The 23,890-nt window shown below is 35.9% G+C and overlaps 2 protein-coding genes across 2 annotated transcripts; both read left to right on the top strand.

Moving 5' to 3' along the window:
• Window positions 1-230: 230 nt before the first annotated feature.
• Window positions 231-704, top strand: LOC123535903 (leucine-rich repeat-containing protein 55-like). The gene has a single exon (XM_045318664.2). The coding sequence runs from the start codon at window positions 231-233 to the stop codon at window positions 702-704; it is 474 nt and encodes a 157-aa protein (XP_045174599.2).
• A 15,792-nt stretch (window positions 705-16,496) lies between these two features.
• LOC128550162 (uncharacterized) lies at window positions 16,497-18,136 on the top strand. The gene is made up of 2 exons (XM_053528619.1): window positions 16,497-16,953; window positions 17,596-18,136. The coding sequence occupies exons 1-2, from the start codon at window positions 16,515-16,517 to the stop codon at window positions 18,123-18,125; spliced, it is 969 nt and encodes a 322-aa protein (XP_053384594.1). The 5' UTR covers window positions 16,497-16,514; the 3' UTR covers window positions 18,126-18,136.
• Window positions 18,137-23,890: the final 5,754 nt, after the last annotated feature.

Below are 23,890 nucleotides of genomic sequence, written 5' to 3'. Positions count from 1 at the left end.
TTTATAACAGCACTATTATACTTGATGGAGAAATACACTTAAATGTAAAGCAACTGATCCTTAGACAGAACAATATAAGATACGTGGAAATATTTGTTAGATGTCCAATATTTAAATTCACATCACTTGCTCATCTGGACTTGTCAGATAATAAACTGCAAATGCTTCATCCAACGACGTGTATGCCAAAATTAGAATAATTTGACTTATCTCATAACAATTTGTTCAAGATGCAAGAAAATAAACCAGATCTGTTTGAAGTATTGTTTTCTGCATACACTAAACTACGAGTCATTAACCTGTCTTACAATCGACTTCCTATGGTTCCTGCAAAATTATTCAAAAACTGTAAAAGTATTGAAATCATTGATCTCTCTTACAACAAGCTTGAGCAATTACACCTCGATCTAATGAACTTACAGCATCTCCGCGTTCTCGATGTGAGCAATAACATGATAAAGATACCGGATGAAGTGTCCATCAAAGATTTAAACGAAATTCCATGTGCAAAGTCATTGATGTCTGGAGAAAACCAATGTTCAGTCGTTTTCACATCAAACCCAATCACATGTTCAACCTGTGATAGTAAGCCTTTCATCGAATGGCTTTCTAATGCAAAGAATGTCAACGCAAAAGCACAAAGTCTCTCTTGCACTAATGAAGATGGTTTGACTGTTAACATTGACGGGTCAGTTACAAGTTAAAAATATTTGTTATCGAAGAAAGATTATTATTGTGTCGAGTGTTTCTACAGGTGTAACGTTATTGACAATCACTATGGTTGTGTCATTTGTTTACAGAAGAAAACAAAAGATCCACAGAAAGCGAAAAAGGGAGAATACTGTAAAACAGTTAATCGAAGGTGAAGGACAATTCGAATATGTAGCTTTTCTGTCATACAACAGTAGAGATGATCAATTTGTACAAGACAACGTAATTGATCAACTTAATGGGAATCTTCAACTGATGACCGGGATAGATCGCAATCTTGTCTGCACGGGAGACCAATATTTGCGTCCTGGTTTCATGGTACTTGATGAGACCATAAAATGCTTAGACAGAGCTTCAGTTATCATTATTGTTGTGTCCAATAACTTCTGCCGTAGATCTAGTGCGTATTGTCAAAATGAGTTTGACCAGGCCAATATACATAGGAAGCCAATAGTTCTGATGTTGATTGAAAATGTGGAGGAGGAACTAATGATGTCTACGCTGAGACAGCTGTACAAGAGGGACGTTCGTATTTTGTGGACAGTTGAGAATGGACAATATGTACTGAAGACTACATGGGAAAATATGTGTAGATCAGTTCTGGATAAAATTCAAGTTTAAGAAAAACATGTCTTTCAATTTAAGAGGACAGTACTGGTTCTTCCAAGGAAAGACAGCTTCGCGTGTATCGATGTTGTAAAGCGGACAAGACACGTTAAAGAACCAAACTGTCTGTTTGCAAAGAGCTAGTCTATGTTAGCCGTACAGGCCTGTATCTAAAATGATTTCTTCCTCCCTGTCTTTGGTCTTTGTCTCATTCTGTCCCTCTGGTCAGATCGCTCTGTGTCTTTACTAGTAGAGGATAAATTTTGCGCCCTGTGTGGCAGCCTTAAGTAGCGCTATATAAAACGCCTTTGAACGTGCTTATCATGAAATTGGAGCTAATAAATATTTTATGATATAATAAAATACTTAAAACCAGTTCATCCAGTCGATAACAAAATCTAAATTTAAGTGTTCTATAGATTTTCCATTCTCAAAATAATCATTTAATCATATTAAGAACTATATATATATATTTCTTTAAAAAACAACAACAATAATGATTGCCACTACTGGTATATCAACTCACGCTTTGTTATCCTTTAATACTGTGAAACCATAAATATTTGTGTTGGACTAAGTCTTGTGGATTTTACCGTTCAATCAATCCTTCTCAACAACCAAGGAAAACAATTCTATTTTGCTATGTTCAAATGCAAAATCCACGATTTCATATCCCAAGAAATATTTTTAGCCGTCTTGGTCAAAACCACGAAATTAATTGATTAATCAGTATTGCTTGTATATAAAGCAATTCTGATTTGTTTACAGAAATATTCGCTGTTTGATTTCCTTTCTTATTATGTAATATCCTAATACAATTTAATGAAAAACATTGTGCCATATATTAAAATTTTGACTTTTGACTTTTGTCGGATCAAATGTAATTGTTTCATTTATAAATCACAAATCACATTAGTTTGGCTAATAAAAATATAACTTGTTTTTCTACCAGACTGAATTATTAATACATCCGACGGTTAGATCAATGGATAGAACATGAATTTTCCAGTCGGAAGAAGGTTATTTAAAAGCACTAGTGAGACAGACATATGTTCCTGAAGATACTTAGCAAAATGTATAAGTTCATTTGACCCGAATTCGAGGATATGGTTCACCCTGGTCCTACTAATAATACTGTTTGTTTGTTTGTTTGCTTTGTGTTTAACGCCGTTTTTTCCAACAGTATTTCAGTTATGCAACGGCGGGCAGTTAACCCTACCATTGTTCCTGGATTCTGTACCAGTACAAACCTTTTCTCCGCAAGTAACTGCCAACTTCCCCACAAGAATCAGAGGTGGGGGACAAATGATATTCGACATGATGTCTTTTATCAAATCGTCACGGAGACAAACGCCTCGCCCAGGGCTCGAACTCACGACCCCGAGATCCGTAGATCTGCACTCTCCCTATTGAGCTAAACGGACGGGTAACTGATAATACTTAGCACGTATATGAATGACATAGTACTAAAATACCGCAAGACCTACCAAAAGAATACAAGCTATATATACATACTTATAACAAATTAACTTCAAAAATTCTAATAGACGTTTAGTTTAGTTGCTATCAAAGCTATTCATTTAATGTTTTACAGATCTTTGGTATGCGTTTTTGCACCTCTTCAGTTTGAGTATTTGTAGATCTTCAGTTTGAATTGTATTGGTCATCTTCAGTTTAAACTTTTAGACGCCTTCAGTTTGAGTTGCACTCGGACATCTTCAGTTGTGTTGATTTTGGACATCTTCATTTTGAGTTTTTGGATATCTTTAGCTTGAGTTTTGGACTTTTTCAGTAATATACCCACATTATCATTTATCTTAACCTAGACAATTATTTTTTTTTTAAACTGCACATTTTTATTTTCAGTGTTTATAAGTTGTTTGAATTTAAATACATTTCTTGAGAAGTATGGTTTTATATTTTTTCCTTTCATTGAAAACAGGTTACACTCGAAAAGATATAAAACTCATCTCCCAGCTTATTTTCGAAAGCTGTTGTATCGTATTTTGTTTAAGAAATAATATATCTCATCGGTGATTTGTCGCTGAATAAATCACTGCTTGGAGTTCAGATGCGGAGGAATTATATCACGAGGGCGTAGCCCGAGTGATATAATGCTACGCATCTGAACGACAAACAGTGATTTATTCAAGAGCAAATCACTAAATGAGATATATTATTTCGATTCTAACACGTTATCAAGGACTTTAAAGTACACCTTGTCGGCATGCATTAAATATTTGCCAGTTTTCAATCGAGTTCTTTTCCAGCGCGCCGTTACGCCGCTTGACGCTATGACGTAATAGTTGTGACGTCAGAGCAGTGAATTGTTGTTTAATAAATCACTGTCTCCAGCCTTCTTTGTTTAATAGGAAAATGAATCGGATCGTGTTAGAATCTATGGTATATTTCAGCAGTGCCATGAGAAAACCAACATAGTGGGCTTGCGACCAGCATGGATCCAGACCAGCCTGCGCATCCGCGCAGTCTGGTCAGGGTCCATGCTGTTCGCTTTCAAAGCCTAATGGAATTAGAGAAACTAATAGCGAACAGCATGGATCCTGACCAGACTGCGCGGATGCGCAGGCTGGTCTGGATCCATGCTGGTCGCAAACTCACTATGTTGGTTTTCTCATGGCACGGCTCATTTATCAAAATTCCACTTTCAGTTTCTCGTAAGAATTTTTACTATAAATGAATACCGGTAGTGGATAAATATTTTTCTAAGCCCAATTATGTTTTGAAAATAAAGTAATATTGCTACAATTTTCAGTGAGTGAGTACCATGTGTTTATAAATAAATCTTTGAGCTTGTATATAACTGCCATCTTGTTTGTTTTTGCTTGTTTTTATTTCTTATTACTATTTTTGTTTGTTTGTTTTTGTTGGATTAACGTCACACCGACACTATTTTAATGTGACTTTCCGGCTTTGATGTCGGAGGAAGACCATAAGAAGACTTCATGCGTTATTTCATCACGAGCAGAAACCTAACTAGAACCACTGACCTTCTGTAATACAACTGGATAGCTTCCTCACGTGAAGAATTCAATGCTATGAGTGAGGCTTGAAGCTGCATCCGCGAGTAGCAAGTAATTTGATGTCAGCGATCTTAACCACTAAGCCACGGAGTTTTGACCAAATCCTTTAAGTTACTACAAAGATAAAGAGAGAATGCATCGAAACTTCAATCAAGGTGTATACGCTGAACGCGGACGCCTTGTTGGGTAGAATAGCTGTATACTTCATATAGTCGAGGTAGAGCTAAAATGTTCGTATAAATATGTAAAAATAACACTGAAAGAGTCCAAAACGTATGTATTCAATGCCTTTGCAGAAAACATAGTCATAAGGGTCCGAGGACACAGGCCAGGCGACATTGTTTATAAACGTTCAGCGGATTAAGCTAGACATTTTACGTTATGTGAATTCGTATATACACTGTACTGTGGGTTTGCGGTACGACGGGTTTGCGTTTTTTTTATGACCGTGTCTTTTCCTATTTAAAATTTATCCTTTTTTAGATACTAAACTGAAATTTTCAATAGGGGCGGGAGAGTGTGAAACAGTCGGACATTTACAGTAGCTTTGATATTGCAGCACCTTAAATGTACATTCAAAAAATGAAAAATTTGTCAGTATTGGCGAACGGAATGGTTTAAGACACATTAGAGCTTAATGTAGGGATAACGCATGTTTTTTCGTGTTATAACGTCTGCAGAATCCCGAGGGATTCTGCAGATGTTATAACACGAAATGAACATGCGCTAACGCTATTCTAGCATAAAACGCGGAAAAAATACTAATAAATGAATACATCCTACCTCAACGTCATTAAATTTCCATGAAATGCGCGGGAATGTCTGAGTTGTTTTTTACGTTGACGTCATTTTGTTTTAATTTATCCGTTTTGGGGCCGAATGACGTTTACGCTTTGCCACGGAACGCGCATATGTAAAAAGGTGTTATAACAGCACGTGAGCGCGAGAATCTCTCTGTTAACACACGTTTTCTCTCCTGTTAAAACACCCCCGAAAAGTGACAATAACAGCAGTTTTATGCTAGAATGTACAATAGTGCACACTTACGTAATGGCTTGGCGGTCAATAGTCCGTCTGATCTCAGGCCATAAATTTGATTACTGACCGGAAAGTCATTCAATAAGTGTTCTCTTATTTGGCATCAGAAAAGATTTTTATATTTTCTATAAGTTTTTACTTCAGTCAAGAAAATTTATTGTTGAACTATAAACCGATCTATAGCAAAAGATTATAGACCGGTGATTTATATAAGGAGTAATGTAATATATATGCAGTTGTATACAAACTGAATACCAATGTGGGGCCTCCGTGGCCGAGTGGTTAAGGTCGCTGACTTCAAATCACTTGCCCCTCATCGATGTGGGTTCGAGCCTCACTCGGGGCGATGAATTCTTCATGTGAGGAAGCCACCCAGCTGGCTTACGGAAGGTATGTGGTTCTACCCAGGTGCCCGCTCGTGATGAAATAATGAACGGAGGGGCACACGGGGTCTTTCTCCACCATCAAAGCAGGAAAGTCGTCATATGACCTAAACTTGTGTCGGTGAGACGTTAAATGCCCCCCCCCCCCCCCCCCCCCCCCCACTGCACAAAAAGTACCAATGTATGTGTGAAATAGTATAATTTTAATATTATAAGCTATGACATGTGTATAGGAACTAATTCACGCTAGAATAAGTTTTACCTTGCAATTCTATGTTCTCTCATCAGGAATCAGTGTAATGTTCAGTAAGGGAGAATTAGTTTCGTTTGCATGAATCCCTTTGTATATAGTAAAGAAATATTCCGGTTATAAATTAGTGTATCGTTACTTTGAAAACAAAACCGAATCAGAGACGCATGAATCTAGATCAAATAGTGCAATTTTGGTAATTTTGGATAAGACAATGGATTTTTTTTTCTGTTATTCAGAAATTGTTACCAAGGACGGCATAAGGGGCAAGATGTGCTCCGAACATTGTGGAATACTGGTTACTTTTCGCTTTCTAGCAAATCTAAACACTTTTCTCAATTACTTTGGAAAACCATGTGAAAATAGCAAGTAAACAATGCCGTCATACAGAAATAGAATAATTTCCAGTACGTTCTCCGGCAAAAACTACTACATTATCACTTCCGTGATATTACTAACAAATTCTTGTAACATGTTTTTGTCATCATTGACGAATTAGGTTTCTTAGAAGACCGATAAAAGGCGATGCATGACGGAACAAATCGGTGGCGCAGGAGGCAAAGGATCAGCGATTGCAAAATGCAGTAACCGTAAGAGCCTAAGGTTTCCCTCCTTTGTTCGTTTTGGAAACATATCTTTACTCATCAAAACAGTGGTCTGTAGTGGCAACCCAAAGAACAAGATTAAAACGATGTTTGACGCCCCACTCTGGTAAGAGTAACTTCACCATATGTTGCCATTAAATTAAAGTATATGGAAATTTAAATAGATGAACAAGCAGGACGGCTTCAACTATTCTAAGAACTTGGAATCAGTACTGATTTTTAATTATGCTGGTTCTTATAAAAAATGTGAACATACCACTGGGATCCCTGTCCGATGAAGATTTACCTTGTGTAATATCAGTTCGTTCGCCAGCACAGTAGAATGATTTATTTATTATTTGTTGCACTAGAGAATATTGTCTTTGTGTCTGTTCATTTGTCTCTTTATCATTGATTTTGTTGAGCACGCTTGATAACAGAAAGAATAATGCAACGATTCACCCTCCTCTTTCTTTGCTTATATTTAGAACTCATATAGCTGATGTAATTAGCGCCGTTTTCAACTCTTTTTTTCACACCTCACCTCCAAAAGGAGGTGGAGCCAGTGTTTACAGGCCGTGATTTTCAAAGCAGTAGTTTGATAAGAAATTAAACGGAATTGCCAAGTCCGTAAAGTCTTCAATTTAGATTGGCAATAATTACTACTATAATTCGTAATAAAATGGCTGTTATTGTGGTCACGGAACCGTGCAAAAAGCTTTTGCCTTAGTTCAAATCAACATACTTTTAGTCTGAAAAAAAGAAGAAATTTTAAATACTAGTCTCAAAAAGGAAAACTTACCTAGGTGAGGACCATCTTAGTATAGTCACATTACGGCGGACCAGTTATTACTTACTTGTATCATAGCTCAGTGTTTTTTTTAACAAATTTGGTGCAGGTAATTCGTATACTCTGAGTACAGAGTGCGGTAACTAAAAGTGTGCAGGTATTTAATACCCGCACGCTAGTTACCGCACTGTTGGATAGGAAAGTATGCCAGCGTGTCTGGAACAGTAGACAGCGAGGTGTATTTTATTGATTTTCTGCTCTAGCATTGGTTTATTTTACCTGGGCTTTACACATTTGTAAAGCAAGGATTTTAAATACTCACTGAACTGCTGTATATGGCAGTGTTGAACGCCTACAACTACCATATATGGATGGTTATGATACAAAACAGAAAGAACATTAAAACTCTCGGGTAAACGATTTATACTCGGGGGCTATACCCCCTCGTACAAATCGTTTACCCTCAAGTTTCAATGCTCTTTCTATTACGAAATCCTTAGTGGTATGCGTGCGTGTTTAAATTTTATTGGGAATATTTTAGACATGTTGGTAGAAACGCATTAATAGATATGTTTTATGAGAAACAAAATTCCAGTTTAGTATGAAAAGTAGTTCCAAGTCACAGAATTTTAATTCTGATCTTAGGAAAAATGTCTCGAAAATATATGACCCATAGGTTTCTCGTCATTTTATGTCAGTATTCGTACCTATAATCTGAAATGGGGCAAGCTATCTGTGATTTTTTTATTCCACAAAAGTATATAAAACAAGTAATACAAGTACATAACATTTCCAAACTTATATAGAAACATATAACAATGAATGAGTATATATATAACAATTTCCTTTCTCACATTACTTTTGTGTTTTTATAGAGAAATTTTAATGGAAAGGGAGAAAGGGTACTAAAAGGTTGAAAGATACAGTAGAAAGAGAGATGAAATAGAGTTATTTTGTGAGATAAAGTGCATGGGAAAACATGTTCAAATATTGTTTAAATACATTTATTCCATTTTTCATTGCAAATGTGTAGTTTGTCTTTTTTCAAAGCAATAATTTCTTCAAGTCGTCTTCGGTTTTGCACATACTGTTTAAAACTATGTATTTCAGGTATGCTTTTATTGCATTTGTTTTTTAAAAATAAAATATTTAGCCAAAAGAATAACGAAGTTGGAGATTAGGCTATTATTTTCTTATTTATCAAGAACATTGCAAAACGAAACTGAATCGAAATTAAGCTCTATATTGCGTGACAGTTTAGCCTGCATATAATTCTTAACATCTGTCCAGAAGCTTTGAATAATTTGGCAATCCCAAAACATATGTTTTATCGAATCAGAGTTCATATTGCAAAAATCGCATAGACTAGATGTTATAATATTGTATTTGAACAAAAATGAATTATCCGGTAAGATATGCATAATGTATTTGTCCTGAAAAGCATGGAGTTTTGTATCAATAGTAATAGTGAACGTACTGCTATTAATATTTTTCCAATTATATATACTATTGGGTATAATCTGACCCCATTTTGTTTGGTGGTTTCTTCTTTTGAATTAATATGTTGTACGCAAGTTTACACAGTTTGGTATTTTCCTTAATATTTTCTACAAAATGTTTAGGCCTTTCATATACTATGTTTTCATTTTTAAGAAGAGATTTCCATTTTCCTGATATACTTTTAACTAATTGGAAGTATTTGAAGTAATCACTATTATCAAGGTTAAACAAAAATTTTAATTCATTGAAAGTGTGAAACTTTCTATTTCTAAAATCACATAAATGTTCTACAAACTGTATCCCTTTCTCAAACCATTTAGCATAAAATAGAGTTTTACTATCACTGCCTTTTATTTTTGACTTATTCCATAACAACTCCTTTGAAATATTATCCTTTACTTCTTTATAGTTCATTTTTGACCAAGCTATAATGATTTGCTTTAGGAAGGTTGATTTTATTTTAAGTTTTTTTTAGCATCGAGTTCGTTGATATTGCAATTAAATAATAGATTGTTCCCGTATTTTTTCAGTTCATGTTCGTAGATTAAATTCAAGTTGCTATTATCATTAAGTATTCTTTTAACCCAACTTATTTTCAAAGCATCTAGTAATGTTTCAATGTCAATCATTTTTAAGCCACCATCTGGATAATCTTGTATAAGTATATTTCTAAACATTTTATCAGGCTTTGAAATCCAGACAAAGTCATACATGGCACTGTTTATTGTCTTTACAATATCTGCTGGTGGGTTATCTAAAAAGGTTAACGGATAAATTAGTTTCGGAAGTGCAAATGTTTTGAGAACAGTGATTTTTCCAATTAGTGATAAATTCCATTTTCTCCAACCTTTCAAGACTTTTTGAATTCTAGCAACTTTGGCAATGTATTAAGATTGTGCATTTCTTTAAAATTATTGCAAAATGTTATACCTAATGTTGTAGCCTGTGCTGAAGTCCACTTGAATGTTTCAAAATTTTTGTAAATTGTATTTGTATCTTTTAAAGAGCCGATGCGCAACACAGTGCATTTGTCTTTATTTAGTTTTTGTCAAAAGTTTGTACTAATGTTTCGAGTGATTTATTGCTGCCGTCTAGCAAAAAACTTGCATCATCTGCAAATAATGTCTTTTTAATTGACTTATTGTTTACATTTATGCCCTTAATGTTTGGATTTCTTTCTATATCATTTGAAAGGTACTCTATACATAAAATAAATAAATAAGGTGACAATGGACATCCGTGGCGGATACCAGCTTTAATGTCAAACAATTCTGAGTAGTAACCATTATTTAATACACATCCTTTGGCTTCACTTTAAAATAATTTAACCCAATTTATAATTGACTCACTGAAATTAAACTTTCTCAAACACTCAAACATGAAGTTATGATCGAGGCTATCGAACGCCTTTTGAAAATCTGCCAAAATATGAGACCAGGATCATCTATTTCGTTCACATTGTTGATTGCTTCAATCAAAATTCTAATCTTTTTACCAATGTACCTTCCTTTTATGAATCCAGTTTGTTGTCTATTTACTATATCATGAAGTACTTTTTTAATTCTGTTAGCAATTACTTTTGCCTAAATTTTATAGTCTACATTAAGTAAAAATATTGGTCTCTAATTATTAATTGAAAGAAGGTCTTTATCCTTTTTGGTAACAGGGTAATAATACTTTGCGTTTGCAGTTCGGTTAGATGACCATTAATATAAGAATAGTTAACAGACTCAATTAAATACGATTTTATATCTGTCCAAAAAGTTTAAAAAACTCTACTGATATACCATCTGATCCAGGGTTTTTGTTATGTTTCATTTCTTTTAAAGCTAATGCGCACTCATATTCTGTTACAGGACCACTAGTTAGCCGACTCTGCTCTTCAGATAGCGTGCTGTGATTATTTTCAAAAAAGTGATGACTGGTTTCCAAACTACCATTTCTTTTGTAAAGCTCACCATAGAAATCTTTTATGTGTTTAAGAATGGCTTTATTGTCATTTGTTGTGTTATTATCGTTAATTTTTAATTGATGTATTGTCCTGCTTTCTGCCTATTTCTGTTCAAGTTTTGCAAAATATTTAGTGTTTTTTTTTCAGCACCTTCAGTCCAATCAGCTTGTGATCTTAATAAAATACCTTTTATTTGTCCTTCAACAAGTTCATTTAGTGTTTCTTTTTCTGTGTTTAGTTGTTCTTTTAGTTGTGTATTGGTTAGGTTTAAAGTTAGTTGGTTTTCCAGATATTCTATATTATTTCGAACTTTGGTTTCATTTTCATTTTTTGACTTTTTCAGGCGTGTTGAGAAACGAATTGATTCATTACGTATAATTCCTTTAATTAACTCACAGAGTACATTTGGATTAGCGTTTTTATTTATGTCTGCAATTTCCTTTATTGCTTTTCTAATTTTATCCTGATATTCTACATTTAACAAAATAGAGTTATTTATTTTAAAAAATCCCTTGTCCCTTTCCGTCGAATTCAAATCAAGTTTAAGTAATACAAGAGAGTGATCCGATTTAAACCCCGGTTTTATCAAACACTGGTTAGTGTAGTTTATCAAGTTGGATGAAATAAGAAAAAAATCAAGCGGGCAAAGTATCGGTGGGTTATGGTTTGAATGCCAAGTATATTTTTTAATGTTTGAATTTTTATCCTCCAGATTTCATATATATCGTTAGTTTCCATCATTTCTTTTATTTTGTTTGAAGAGGTTTTGTGAGCATCAATATTTTCAATTAGTTTATCCATTTCTGCATTAATAATTGTGTTAAAGTCTCCGCCAATAATAAATGTTTCATCTGAGTGTTCGCTTAGAATATTTTCAAGTAAAGTCAAGAAATAGCTGTTGTCCTTGTTGGGACCGTAAACACTGATTAAAAATAACGTTTTACTTTGGACTTTTATCTTTAAGGTACAGAATCCTGTTGGGGCCATTTATAATGTCGCCGTCGCGTTTGCGGGGTCGACACACGACAACGCGAAGTGACATAGCGACATTACGAAGTGACACCCGACAATCGCAAACGACGGCGACAATCCCAAACAACAATGTCGCGGTATCCACTTTGAAATGTTGCCTTTCAAAAGCATGATATATCGCGATGTCACTTCGCGTTGTCGAGCGTCGCATCGCATTGTCGCTATGTCACTTCGTATTGTCGCGATGTCACTTCGCGTTGTCGTGTGTCGACCCTGCAAACGCCACGGCGACATTTTCAAACGACATGCGATAATCACAAACGACGCTCAACAACGCGAAGTGACATTTTCCAAATGTCGTATCGTATGTCGCGTGTCGCGGGTTTGGGTGAGGGTCAACGCGCGACAATTCCAAACGATACACGACACGCGAAGTGACACTCGACAATACGAAGCGACATTTTCATAATGTCGTATCGCATGTCGCCCGTCTACCGGTGAAAGGGTAAAATAAAGCTGTATTTCCGTACTTTTCCGTACGTAAAATGTCCATGTTTTATTAACTTCAAATAATTGTAGAATGTTCCAAACACAAGATTATAACTTTTATAAATTAAATTTAAACATTGTCTAAACGGATATATAACTTGTATAATTTTACCGCCGACGGTTTCGTCGGAGGACCGTCTCAAAATGTATCATTTTTCGTGAAAATATGCATACTTCTTCATATATTAAAAAAAAGGTGGTCCTTGTCTGAGGAGCCATATCTTCATAACCTGATGTCCGATTTTAATAAATGATACCTTGTTGCAAAGGGCAAGCCAGTACCTAGAGAAAAGAGGCCACGTCAGGTTCGAACCCGGTCGGCTAGGGGTCATGTTAAAAATCCGGTAATATTCTCAAAATATGAACTTGTCAGAGCAGTCAAGACGGTCCTGAAAACCCAAGCACTACCTTCACTGAGTCCAATGACACCATTGGAGCAATTTTCTTGGCTCCCCGGGTCGAGTAAGCTTAGTCTTGGCCAGCACCCTACCACATATAACAAAAGTTTGATCATTGTCTTATACCTGTCCTACTTTTTTTTAATTATTATTATTGTAATTTTTACTGAATTTCAGTTGATAATGACACTATGTTAGATTTTGACCCTTGTTCTAGTCTCTACATCCCAGGTACCTACCTATACCATATATATATATGAATATGTTCGTAGATGACTTGGCTTTACATTTAAGCTGCTTACAAGTCCATATGAGGCCATCAGAGCTCTGGACAGGTATCAGAAATTGATTAAACTTGTTATATACGGTAAGGTGCTGACCAAGACTAAGCTGACCCGACCCGGGGAGCCGTGAGAATTGCTCCAATGGTGTCATTGGACTCAGTGAAGGTAGTGCTTTGATTTTCAGGACCGTCTTGACTGCTCTGACAAGTTCATATTTTGAGAATATTACCGGAATTTGACCTATGGCCTTGACCCCTAGCCGACCGGGTTCGAACCTGACGTGGCCTCTTTTCTTTTGGTACTGGCTTGCCCTTTGCAACAAAGTACCATTTATTAAAATCGGACATCAGATTATGAAGATATGTCTCCTCAGACAAGGCCCACCCCTCTATTTAATATATGAAGAAGTATGCATATTTTCACGAAAACTGATACATTTTGAGACGGTCCTCCGACGAAACCGTCGGCGGTAAAATTATACAAGTTACATATCCGTTTAGATAATGTTTGAATTTAATTTATAAAAGTTATTATCTTGTGTTTTGGAACATTCTACAATTATTTGAAGTTAATGAAAAACATGGACATTTTCCGTACGGAAAAGTACGGAAATACAGCTTTTTATCTTACCCTTTCACCGGTAGACGGGCGACATGCGATACGACATTATGAAAATGTCGCTTCGTATTGTCGATTGTCACTTCGCGTGTCGTGTATCGTTTGGAATTGTCGCGCGTCGACCCTCACCCAAACCCGCGACACGCGACATACGATACGACATCTGGAAAATGTCACTTCGCGTTGTCGAGCGTCGTTTGTGATTATCGCATGTCATTTGAAAATGTCGCCGTGGCGTTTGCAGGGTCGACACACGACAACGCGAAGTGACATCGCGACAATACGAAGTGACATAGCGACAATGCGAAACGACGCTCGACAACGCGAAGTGACATCGCGATATATCGTGCTTTTGAAAGGCGACATTTCAAAGTGGATACCGCGACATTGTCGTTTGGGATTGTCGCCGTCGTTTGCGATTGTCGGGTGTCACTTCGTAATGTCGCTATGTCACTTCGCATTGTCGTGTGTCGACCCCGCAAACGCGACGGTGACATTATAAATGGCCCCAACAGGATTCCGTATTAAGGACTGTAATCGACCTTGAATATATTCTTTATATGAAATCAATCGATATGATACATCTTTTTTAATAAAAATGCCGATTCCGGCACTGTTTGATTTATTTCCACTTATAAAAAGATCGCCTTTCCATTATTTCTGCCATTCTACATAATCGTGTACTGTACAATAAATTTCTTGCAAAAAAGTAAACGAGGATTTTGTTTTGTCTTTCAAATACTTGCAATCTTTTCTCTTTAGAAGCTAAACCCTTGACATTAAATGTACAAAAACTCATATTCATTTTATTACATGCGTTGAAAGGACAGAATCGTAATTTGCGCACTGATAGTTAACCATGTCATAAAAGAACATGTTGCCTGCGACTAGAAGAGAATAGAAAAGAGAATATAGAGAATAAAGATGGTACGAAAAGTGCATGGCAATGATATACAAGAGGGTCATGATGACCCTGGATTTTCCTATGTGAAAACCAAGTGAACCCTGGGGTGGGGACAATTTTGACCCAGGGGGTCATGATTTGAATAAATTTTGTAGAGGTCCATTAAGCAATGCTACAAGTGAAATATCTAAGCTGTAGGCCGTCTGGCTTATTTTTTAGAAATTTTTTGAAGATTTCCCTATGTAAAATCAAGTGACCCCTGGGGCGGGGTCAATTTTGACCCCGGGGGTTATGATTTGAACAAACTTTGTAGAGGTCCACTAGGCAATGCTACATGTGAAATATCTAAGCTCTAGGCCTTCTGGTTTAGTTTTAGAAATTTTTTGAAGATTTTCCTGTGTAAAATCAAGTGACCTCTGGGGCGGGGTCAATTTTAACCCCAGGGTCATGATTTGAATAACTTAAGTAGAGGTCCACTAGGCAATGCTACATGTGAAATATCTAAGCTCTAGGGTTTCTGGTTTTTGAGAAGAAGATTTTTTAAGATTTTCCTATGTAAAATCAAGTGACCCCTGGGGCGGGGGTCAATTTTGACCCTGGGGTCAAAATTTAAACGAATTTGGTAGAGGTTTACTAGGCAATGCTTCACACCAAATATCTAAGCTCTAGGGCTTCTGGTTTTTGAGAAGAAGATTTTTAAAGTTTTTCCTTTTGGTTGCCATGGCAACCAGAGTTCTGCATGGAATTCAATTTTTTGATTAATTTTTGTAGAGATTCACCCAAGGAACATTCTTGTAAAGTTTGGATGACTTTGGCTTAGTGGTTTATGAGGAGATGTTGTTTAAAGGAAAGTGTGGACGGACGGACGGACAGACAGACGGACGGATGACGGACGGACGCCGGACGGTGAGCGATCACAATAGCTCACCCCGAGCACTTTGTGCTCAGGTGAGCTAATAAAAGGAGTATTGTCTGCGACATGGCATGCATAATCAATCAGACTGCATATAAACATGTTTTTTTTTCTTTTTTCTTTTACAATATTAATTTGGCACTCTAGATTATTTTAGTCAATACTAAATGTGTAAGTAATAGAAAGAGCATTGAAACTCGAGGGTAAACGATTTGTACGAGGGGGCGTAGCCCCCGAGTATAAATCGTTTACCCGAGAGTTTTGATGTTCTTTCTGTTTTGTATCATAGCCAATAGCGTAGTTCAGTAGGCGTTTTCCTTGCCATATACAGTAGTTCAATGAGTGTTTATAATCCTTGCTTTACAAATGTGTAAACCCCAGGTAAATTAAACCAATACAAGAGCAGAAAATTAATACGATACAGTTTGCTGTCTGATGGGTCAGACACACCGGCATTTAGAGTTATGCACTTGATCAGTAAAGGTGAATATTTACTAATGACAAAATGGACGACGGGCTCGATGCAATTTTGAGTCAGGTGGCAGAAACCGCGGAAAAAAACTACTATGAGTTACTAAATGAAAGTAGTGACAATTTATTTTTATCTCAAGTACCTCTGGATTGTTACGATATTAAACAGGATAATAACATTGCTGAAGCTTCCTTTGATCTTGGATTAGACTTTCTGTTCGAGACTGAACAAAATGCAGTATCTGACGACAGCGCGTTGCTAAAACCACAGAGTCCGGAAATGAAATGCGAAAGTGATGACCGTTTCGGCAAACGGTCACGGACAAGGAAATTGAAGAGCTTAAATCCTCGAAACGAAACAAAAACACCGCCAAAAACACTCGGTGGGCGTATAAAGTTTTCGAAACCTGGCGACAACACCGTGATTCGAATAACATACCAGAACTTCATTCTATGGACAAATCAGTGTTGTCATATTGGTTAATACGTTTCGTAATGGAAATAAAAAACCAAAAAGGAGAGGATTACCCCCGAAATCTTTGTATCTTGTCATGTGTGGACTTTTAAGGCATTTACGCGAGCATGGAGTGCACGACATGAACTTTCTTGATAAAAACAATCCCGCATTTGCTGAATTTTATTCTGTACTGGATAGTAAAATGAAAAATCTGCTAGATCAAGGCCTTGGCACTGACACAAAACAAGCCGATCCAATTTCTGGTGATGACGAAAACAAATTATGGGAGTCCGGTGTTTTTGGCTTGAAAGACTCTAAAACTTTGCAGCTGACTGTGTTTTTTTATGCATGCAAGTTGTTTGGCTTAAGAGGTCGTGATGAACACCGTGGTCTTCAATGTGACCAGTTTGAAATTGGTGAAGATAGTGAAGGACGATTCATACGATTCATTGGCCGAGGATCTAAAACCTACCATGGTGGACTAGGCCAGATGTCTATAAATAACAAAGATATAAAACACTACTGTACACCAGGTATGCAAATTTTTATTGAGCCTTCTACAGTATTTAAACAATTTTACGCATTGCTTAAACACTCGGCTGAATTATTTTATGTTAATTTATTAAGTCAGCCTACTTCTTGCATTACCGTTCAATTCCTTGTCATTTATGCACATTTAAAAGCATATTTGAGCCGCGCCATGAGAAAAACAACATAGTGGTTTTGCGACCATGATGGATCCAGACCAGCCTGCGCATACGCGGATCCATGCTGTTCGCTAACGGTTTCATTAATTGCAATAGGCTTTGAAAGTGAACAGTGTGGATCCTGGCCAGACTGCGCGGATGCGCAGGCTAGTCTGGATCCACGCTGGTCGCAAAACCACTATGTTGGTTTTCACATGGCGCGGCTCATTTTACCATTTTAAGACCTAGGGATGTAAAAACACTTCGACTTGGTGGGCAGGGGCGGATCCAGGAAAGTTCTCCTTGGGAAGGGGATTCCTACCAAATTCTACCTGCGTGGATCCCTCTGAACCCCGCTGGAACCGCCAGAGTCTGGAAATTGGTTGGACCAGACTAGTGATAGGAATTTAATTATTGCAACCCCAGTAATTCGTTGACCATAAACTATAAAATGTCACTCTCTAGGCTAATTTTGTTTTTAATTCACAGGTCCACGCTGCATGGCCACGCATTTTGAAACGTATATAAATGCCGTAGGTAACGACGGTGATTTCTACAAGAGGCCTCTTCCTGCTATGCCTGGAAACTCGATCCGGTATGGACATCAGCCAGTCGGTGTGAACACTCTCACTAAATTCATGAAAGAAATAAGTCAGAGGGGATCTTTGAAAGGTGTATATTCCAATCATAGTGGGAAACGAACATGTGCAACCAGCATGTACGAAGCTGGTATAGACGAGCAGGATATTATGGACAGGACAGGTCATAGATCTGTTACTGCTGTCAGAAAGTATAAACGCTTGAACGATAAAATCTGTAAAAAGGTGTCCAATGTACTGGACCCAAATTCTGACGTCAGCTTATCCATGTCGAAAAGGAACGAGCAAAGTGACGATGACAAAGAAATTAATCTTAAAAACTCGCCGTGCCATAAGAAACAAAAAGTTCGAAATGCTCTGTCGGAAATTACAACGAAATCTGGAGTAGTTAATTTTAGTGGATGCACTTTCAATTTTTAACATGCTTGATGTGTTGAAATACATTTTTCATCTTGAAATCTCGCCGTGCCATAAGAGTCGGAATGTTCAAAATGCACTGTTTGAAATTGCAACGAAATCTGGAGTAGTTAATTTTAGTGGATGCACTTTCAGTTTTTAACATGCTTGATGTGTTGAAATAAATTTTTAATCTTAAAAACTCACCGTGGCAGAAGAGACGAAAAGTTCGAAATGTACTGTCTGAAATTACAATCAAATGTGGAGTAGTTGACTTTTAGTGTATGCACTTTTTTAACATGTTAAAATTTGATGTGTTGAAATAAAAGTATTTCATTATTTTCAGCCTTTTCAGTCTTTGCCAGTGAAGCTGTGCAATAACTAGAGTGCAGGTATCTGATACCCGCACTGTTAGTTACCGCACTCTATTCAATTGAAAACTGAAACCACGCCTCTTAGTTAAACGTTCTTGAAATCGTATGATAGTTTGGTATACCATTTAACCTCTGAAAGTTTTATACTGAAAAGTCCCTAGGCTATGATACAATTGCATATAAACTACTTGAAGACTTTGTTACTGTATTAGTACACCAAAATCAGTATGCTATCCGCCTTGCTCAGAATAGACGAACGCTACAGTATTGGTACTAGGATAATAACTTAATACTAGTACCTTTGACAAAAGTAACATAACAGCATAACAATAATATCAATAGTGTTTGCTTCGTCAAGGAAAAATGGTGTTCATATAGTTACTTCTCATAAAAAAGACATAGCATTTTCCATAAGGACCGAGACATGTCGTTATTTTTCTACCGTCAGAAAGCCAACATACAAAATAAAATATTCCCTTTCACTTTAAGAAAATTTTCAGATGATTTACCAATTGTGTTTAATTTAAATTCGAAAGTATAAGAGTTTTATTCAAGTAAGTAAGTGTTTGTATCTACAGAAATAACTATAGAAAATATTATATAACCTATCGCGATAAAATTAGTTTAGATTATTGTTTTCAAAATATACGATCATATAGTTACAAGCATGATAAGTTGCGATCATCTTAACTTCTAAAATTAAAGCAGTCACGTTTGATTTTCTTTAAATGTGTGAATAAATCTAGTATATTCATTATATCCTATCAAAAACATATATACATACATGTATGTACAAGCAATATCAAAACGTTTATACAATCTGGTATTCCTTACCCTTTAAACAATGACTAAACACGTTTTATTTCCTTAAAAAGTGTGAACAAAATCATGGTCTATTCATTTTAACCTACAAAACGAAAAACAACATCAATACACATGTACAAGCAATATCAAAACGTCTTTAAAGTCCAATATTCCTTAACAGATTAATCAATCAATAACCAGTATCATTTTCAATAGTAAATGTTCAAACGTTTCCGACTCATATACAGTTTATATATTTCGACATAACCATAGTCTATTCATTTTGACCTACAATACAAAAACAACATCAATATACACGTACAAGCAATATCAAAACGTCTTTAAAGTCCGATACTCCTTAACAAATTAATCAATCAAAATAACCAGTATCATTTTCAGTAGTAAATGTTCAAACGTTTCCGACTCATATACAATATATATATTTCGACATTGACACCATTAATGAATTCAATATATTTCCAATGACTCATATACAGTATATATATTTCGACTGAAATACCTTATAGTTTTTTTATTATTTTATTACTTTGATATGTGGCGTATTTGTTTAATAACTTGTGACATTCATTTATTTTTTACCAGTTTGCTTCAATTATTATTCAAACCTAGTTTCTTATTTTGTCAGAACATTTAGTATAAAAATGAATGTTTCAAAATTTATGAAGGAATACATAAACCAATGTCCACGATGTCAACAAGTAAAAAGTCTTACTAAGCAAATAAAAAAAGTCCCTACATATAAAGAAAAACATGATCATTCGAAGACAACAACACGTACCTACGTTTGTCAATGTCTGCTATCTCACAATGTCCATGATTTCAACAACTAGGGGAAAAGAAACAACATACGAAGCAAAATAATCCCTACATATCAACAGAAACATGATGGTTTGGAGACAGAGACACATCCCTACAATTATCAATGCAAGATTATTTCTTATATTCTTGGAATCACAAATCCAAATAGGATGGGATATACCACCAAATGTTGGCACAAACCAACTAAGTGACGTACCATAAACATTACGTTAGTCAACATAACAGTATATAATGCAAACATTCACTGGCACATCCCTCACATCCACTGATCAGCCAAACGATCTTCTCACGGTAAAATGTATCGCCCACTATAATTTGAAATACTTCTACTTTTGTGGAAGTTATGCACCCGATTTTTCCATATCACTTCTTTTGAAATTAATTCGAAATAAAGGAAGACTGAAGTTGGTCCATTACTACCATGTGTGTACTAGTGCTTACATTTACTAGAGAATTATTTGTTTAAGAAAACCTCTGATAATATACCCATGTTTTTGTCTCCTTGTGGAAATAAAAGCGAAACACAAGAATCCAAATTCGGGTAAATTGTGGACACATATTTTTTTTCAGATATAGTAATACATTTTGATTCGAACATTCTTTTTACAACATACGAGATTTTTTCTCAAGGTCTGTTATTTTATTAAGACGCGCTTTCATTCAGCGGTTTAACGGTAGAAACCGTTTGGTTTATATACATTTTTTTTGTTAATTCTACATATATGTTAAAGTTCCGTATTACGCACTGGTAAAAGTTTAATTTCGCAAATGCTCAAAGACCAAGTTTTAATTAACTTAGTGTTTCAATATATATCCTTTGCAAGTTGTTTAGGACAAACAAAGTTCTTGCTAAAAATAATCCAAACATCAAATATATGTACATGTTGACGATACACCGGGACAGAATTTAATCCTTCATAGCATTTTTTTTCGGGTAAATTCTATCTATAGGTTAAAGTTCTGCCTTACGCACTTGTAAAGGTTTAGTTTCGCAAATGCTCAAAGACCAAAGTTTAAATTTACCTAGTGTTTCAATATATCTTTTGCATGTTATTAAACAAAAAATTTTCTTGCTAAAACAATCATGTACATGTTGATGATACACCGAGACAGAATATAATCTTCATTGCAATTTTAATTATACATGTATGACAGATATAAATCAATATTTCCTATACAATATTCAATAATAATCATACTGTTTACACCACAGGTTAACTCTACCTGTTTATCGTATTTGCTATAATGATAAGGTTTAACAACAGGTAATAGAGATCTTCAACTTACTTTGACGCGGACTGCGGACAGCGGACTGCGTGCTTACAGTAGGGGTTTTCTCAAAAAATTTAAAGGTTCGCAAGAAAGAAAACATACTGGTGTTACTTAACCTCCGCGCGAATCGAACGACATGACATGTGAAGTTTCGAACCCACTGTACTATAATACCTTAGCTTAATATGTTCATGCGTTAAACATATAACTTGGAACATGGATTTGAAGATAAATGGCGATTCCGGGTTTTAATATGTGTCCGTCCATACAATTCCTAGACTAGTTTTTCCTAGCAACAAAATAAGAAAAAATGCGGTTCAAAATATTATTGTGAAAAAGAAAAATAAAGCATCCTGAATGAAATGAAAGTGCGTTTAATTTTTGTTGCACAGGATAAATACCGTGTTCTCGTAGACTTCTGTACGAAAAAGGTTGCTGTTTTTCATTAATTTTGATAATTGTATCTAATGTTCGATAAAATAGAAGTTTTACTGAAATATCTTGAATGATTTAGTCAACACTTTGTCTAAATATACAGGAAGTTCTCATACATGTATATTTCAACCCCGTCGAGAACAGATCCAATACATTACCATATTTTAGCTGAATTAGTCGTGTATCAGCATATTTGGAAATAAACAAAGGAAATAGCTACTTCGTATTTTCATAATCTGATATCAGAGTTGCATGTTAAAAGTTGTTTTAAATTTACTATCTTAAAGTGACTACTCAGAATCGATTATCAATTTCAACAGGAATTTAATCTTTAAGTACTATTAAAACTGGCTGTCAAAATGTCGATCTAAAACCTAGCGGAGACCGAAAATTGTTTTGTGAACATTAGGCATGAGACGTGTCCAAGGTCAAATTCAGATCATATTAAAAAATGTTTTATGGCCAGTGTATGCATAGAATTGTCAACGAAATTATATTTTTGACACCCTTTGAGCAATTCTGTGTGGTCATTTGATACAACCAGCTTAGTAGTCGAAACTAGCCTTTTTCTTATTGACAAAGCCTTTTTAGTCGGGTACCTTGTCGAACACATGCATACATATGGCATGTGTAGATACTCGGCTTTGGGGAACTTGGACAAAGATTTAAACTCATGAAAACTCACGGTATATATTGGTTTAAAAATTTATAATGTAGCCATCTTTTATATCCTGATAACGTGGCTGAGAAAACTTAATTAATTCAGTAGCGTATAAAATGAATTTGTAGGGTTTGAAATAGTTCAAAATATACATGTATAGTACCAAGTAAGACATTTTTACCGCGGTGCATTAAACTGTCACGCATCGTATCGTGCATATTCAAAATTGTGCGTCGTACAATAGCATTTCAGCGACCCGAGTGCAATAGTATGAAACTATGTTTCCAAAATCACTATATACATTCTTTGATACTAGATATTCAACTAACTTGTAACATATGTTGTTTTGATTCCCTGATTAAAAAAAAGGCGAACCTCTTGCGGCACAGGAGAAAAGTGTCTGTCTCCTTACCAGGTGCTCATTGGTTCAAATCCTTGATTAAAAGGTATGTTGATCGTTGAATAAACAGCCGTTTTTACTGCTAGAGAATACTGGTTAAAACCTCACGAAATTGACTACAAGCATATAAATAAGTTGGTACACTTCAGATAAAAAAGAGCTCGTCGAACACTGAATGCCGCACCCCACTCCCCGATGCATTCAGTAATTGCATAAGGAACAGACATTATTTGCTGACTGTAAACAAATGTTCTACTAATCTGGTTTAATGAGACCTTGACCTTTGACCTATTGATCTCAATATTAACAAGGGTCATCAGCTGGTCATAATCAACCTTCCTATGAAATTTCGTGATCCTAGGCCCAATCCTTCTTAAGGTATCATCAAAAAAGGGTTTAACTGTTTCGGTCAATGAGACCTTGATCTTTGGCCTACTGACCTCAAAATCTATAGGGATCATCTACTAGTCATGACCAACCTCCCCATCAAGTTTCAAGATCCTAGGCCAAAGGTAATTGTCAAGTAATTGTCTGGGCCAAAGGTAATTGTCAAGTAATTGTCTGGAAATGGTTTAAATGTTCCGAGTCACTGTAACTTTGACCTTTGACCTACTGATCTCAAAATCAATAGGGGTCATCTGCTGGTCATGATAAAGCTCTGTATCATCTTTCATGACCCTTGGCCCAAGCGTTCTAAAGTTATCATCAAGAAACCCTTTAACTGTTCCTGGCCAATTTGACCTTGAACTTTGACCTAATGACCTCAATATCAATAGGGTCATCTGCTAGTCATGACCAGTCTCCTTTTCAATTTTCCTGATCCTAGGCCAGAGCATTCTTGAGTTATTGTCCGGAAACCGTTTTACCGTTTCTGGTCACTGTGACCTTGACCTTTTACCTGATCTCAAATTCAATGGGAGTCATCTGCTGGTGATGTCCATCTTCCCTATCAACATTAACGATCCTAAGCCCAAGCAATCTTGAGTTATCATCTGGAAACGGT

The sequence above is a fragment of the Mercenaria mercenaria genome, chromosome 17 (genome assembly GCF_021730395.1).
Source record: "Mercenaria mercenaria strain notata chromosome 17, MADL_Memer_1, whole genome shotgun sequence".
In the NCBI taxonomy this organism is placed as follows: domain Eukaryota; kingdom Metazoa; phylum Mollusca; class Bivalvia; order Venerida; family Veneridae; genus Mercenaria; species Mercenaria mercenaria.
Note: the sequence above shows the minus strand (reverse complement) of the source record. Positions and strands in the feature narration are given on the sequence as shown.